Genomic DNA, 3,346 nt, shown 5'->3' with positions numbered 1-3,346 from the left:
AAGTGAACTGATCACCACAAGAGCCCGGAGGTCGGTAAAACACTCCAATTAGCGCGGATGACCTTTCCAAATGAATCTTGCACAAAAGAAATTCAATTTCACATGGGGTTTCAAGGACTGAAAACTTCAGGTGGGACTGTATATAGAGGGCGACACCGCCACCTCTACCATTTGGTCTGTCAACTCTTACCAATGTGTATTCACTTAACGCAACTTCGGAGTCGAATATGCCGTCATGTAGCCATGTTTCCGTAATGCCTATAATATGGGGGGAATGAGCAGTTACTAGACAGATGAAGTCGGAAAATTTATTGATAAGGCTTCTTGCGTTAATATTTAATACACGGAGGTCATTGGTTTTGCGACGAAGGAGTCAAGGCGGAGAGGCAGGTGCAACGCTATTTAGTGCTGTATTACGATGTACTTTCTCTAATGTATTAGAAGCGCTGTTCCAGTTATAGCGAACTTTATCAATAAATATATGGTCAAACCGTATGCGGACCGTGCACCCGTTGTTCCTAAAACTCTCAGACGCTTCCCAAAGTTTCTTGCGGGTATTCCGGACACGTAGTGAAAAATCTTCCGAAATACGGTAATCGGTTTCCTTTAGCTTGTGACCACTTTTTAATACCGAAACTTTCTCCCGATAGTCCAGAAGTTTCATAATCACGGGTCGCGGACGGTCACGTGAAGGCCTTCCAAGACGATGGCATCTTTCTATTTGAGGACAGCTCATGTTAAGTTTATCCTCAAACCATTTCGCAATGTCTGAGGATAGGCGTTCATTACCTTCATCGGAGGATTCTGGCAGACCATGTAAGATTAAATTGTTCCTTCGAGCGCGGTTTTCTAATTCATCATTTTTAGTTGAAAGGTTGTGAATTTCGTTTGTTAAACGTGTGAGTTCACTGTTAAGGCTGTCGCTTGGGACGGCAGGCTTATGTGACGAGGACTCCAGAGCGGCCAAACGCGATTCGATAGTCTCAAAACGTGTATTAACAGATTGTTGAAAGTTTTTAATTTCGGCGATATCCTCAGCTAATCTTTTCTGCCCGTTCAAAAGCTCAGCGAGCATTTCAGACACCGATGGTTGATCGTCAAAACCTTGTGAAAGGCTCGCATTTTTTTGGGAGCGAGGACCAGGATTGCTTTCAATGTCACCACTCTGTAACAATCTACTAATACAAACAGCGAGCTGCGAGTACAAAGAAATATAAGCAAAGCATCTGCGAGAATGGTGTGGGCAAGGGAGCAGCAGTAAGAATCGGTCATCAGAGCGAATGCAGCGGGCATTCTGAAAGTAACATACCTGCGTAAGAAATAGGCAGCGGGTAAGCATGATGCTCGTACTGCTGCCACCTTGCCCACTGAAGAAGGAAGGATCCGGCTGGGAATTTATAGGCATGATCGTTGACGTCATGGGACTGGGCTTGATTGTGAGTGGACGGTTCAGTGTGCCAGCTATGCCAGGGCTCCGGGCACGTGTGGTGGCGGTCAGATCAAGAGAGTCATCCGGAAGGGAGATAGGACAGTTCGTACAGCTGCCAGCGGAATCACCCAGGGATCTTGACGATGATGGCGAGTGCACGAGAGCTGTGACGTCAGGAGAGATGACCGCAGCTCATTCGAAGTGGCAACAAGCGAGGAAGGCGATCTGCGTAAGAAATAGGCAGCGGGTAAGCATAATGCTCGTACTGCTGCCACCTTGCCCACTTCGGTGTCATATATAGACACCGAAGCTTTGTGTGAGTGCATAATGAGACGAAACAAGAGTTTTATTGCTATAGCAATTATATAGACACTGTTGTTGCAAGTCTACCGTCGCCGTCGCCTTGATGTTCTTTATAAAGCCCAAGGAAAATAGGAGCGTCGTCGCGCGCTGTATGCTGTATGTGAGAGTCAATGCCTTTGAGGCGGAGCGGCCAACGCGGTTCAATTTCGCGTTCGCGAGAGAGGATTTTCCTGTCGCGCTTGAGGCAGGCGGGTCCGGCGAGGGAGAGTGGTGTTCTTCTCGCCTGCCGCTATGCCGTCGGGGTGCTCGGCGGCGGGCGAGATTGCGAGGTCGCGAACCGTAGGCGCTGTAGCAGACGCCATGCGGCGAAAGTGAGTGCCCGCGCGGGCCTCATCTTCAAAGCGATCTGTGACTGAGCATGTGTTGGTGGGCGTGTTGGTTAAGTATGATCACAAAGACGGCGTCGAATACAACAACACAAGAAGAAGGGGACGTGCTTGTCTCGTGCCCCCTTCTTCTTGTGTTATTGTATTCGGCGCCGTCTTTGTAATCGATCTGCGATGTTTGCAGAGTGCGCGTAGTGCCGGTAGCTTCATAAGCATGTTGGTTTCGGCGTTTCTTACGCATTGAAGCTGGAGATGCACGGAGGACAATTGGCTCGCGACTGCTGTCGTGTTTCCCAACTCCAGCGTCTTCAGGGAGAGTTGCCGCTGTCATCGAGCTATGTGTGTTCATGTTTACCTGTGTGCTTGTGACACCGTGCTGGTTAATTTAGTTAAAAGTTGTCGAGCTATTTGGTGTAAATTCATGATAGAATGTGTAAGTGCGACTGAACAAGGACGTAGAAAGAAGCAGACACACAAAACTTCTCTGTCTCCGTGTGTCTGTTTGTTTCTACGTCCTCGTTGAGTCACGCTTACACATTCTACAATTGCTAATTTGATTAGTCGGCAAATGCCTGCAAATCAATACGGACGATAAAGCTACTATCCTTTCTTCGTACAGCTATCTACTAATTTACTATAGCAATCGGTGCTTCGCCTTTCGGGCGTAACTGCAAATTTTTTTATTTATTTAATGTCCGCACAATGTGGCACGGTAGGCTTCATTCAGACCTTGTAGAGACGCTAATGCAACGCCACCGCCACTGCGTGCGATGCGGGAAAGGGAGCTTTCTGGGGCTTTTTTTTTCTTTTTTGCTTTCGCCGTGCACGGCTGGACTTGCCGCAGATGGGTCTACGGATAGATCCCATGAGCGGCCCGTTTGAAACATGCGGTGGGTGCCGCGAACGCTCTCCGATTCCTATTTTGCCGATTGTCCTACCTATCTTTTGAGAGCAGGCATATGAGAGCAGCTACTACATTGTTGCTCAAGATACCCTTCTGGTTTGATATGCAGTTCTTCACGTTATTCTTCGGGCGGCTATATGCGCGCCTATGCTTAAAGCCTATGCCTATGCTTAAATTCTGCATTGACCCAGTTGCCGTTATCATCACCGCTCCCGATTCGCTAGGTGACAGCGAGACATTACGAAAGGTTCAATGAGCTTTGCCCTGGCACCACTTTCGCTTCACGGTCAAGCACGGCGTCATCACTGCCCCCGACAGCACTTT

General features: G+C 48.3%; 1 protein-coding gene across 1 annotated transcript; it reads right to left on the bottom strand.

Annotated features, from left to right (window-relative positions):
* Window positions 1-373: 373 nt before the first annotated feature.
* LOC135918239 (uncharacterized) lies at window positions 374-2,094 on the bottom strand. Its single transcript, XM_065451912.1, has 2 exons — window positions 2,016-2,094; window positions 374-1,104 (listed from the first exon to the last, which is right to left on the bottom strand). Exons 1-2 carry the CDS (start codon window positions 2,092-2,094, stop codon window positions 374-376), a joined length of 810 nt encoding a protein of 269 aa, XP_065307984.1.
* Between the last annotated feature and the right edge of the window lie 1,252 nt (window positions 2,095-3,346).

Source organism: Dermacentor albipictus, chromosome 8 (genome assembly GCF_038994185.2).
Source record: "Dermacentor albipictus isolate Rhodes 1998 colony chromosome 8, USDA_Dalb.pri_finalv2, whole genome shotgun sequence".
NCBI classification, from domain to species: Eukaryota; Metazoa; Arthropoda; class Arachnida; order Ixodida; family Ixodidae; genus Dermacentor; species Dermacentor albipictus.
The sequence above is the reverse complement of the archived record's forward strand: the minus strand, read 5'-3'. Positions and strand labels throughout refer to the sequence as shown.

What these genes read in the sequence shown, in the direction of transcription:
- LOC135918239 (XM_065451912.1), bottom strand. Translation starts at nt 2,094, where the DNA reads ATGGCGTCTGCTACAGCGCCTACGGTTCGCGACCTCGCAATCTCGCCC. An exon ending in CCCCGACGGCATAGCGGCAG is followed by an intron (nt 1,105 to 2,015) that starts GCGAGAAGAACA and finishes GCCTTTCACAAG; the next exon opens with GTTTTGACGATCAACCATCG.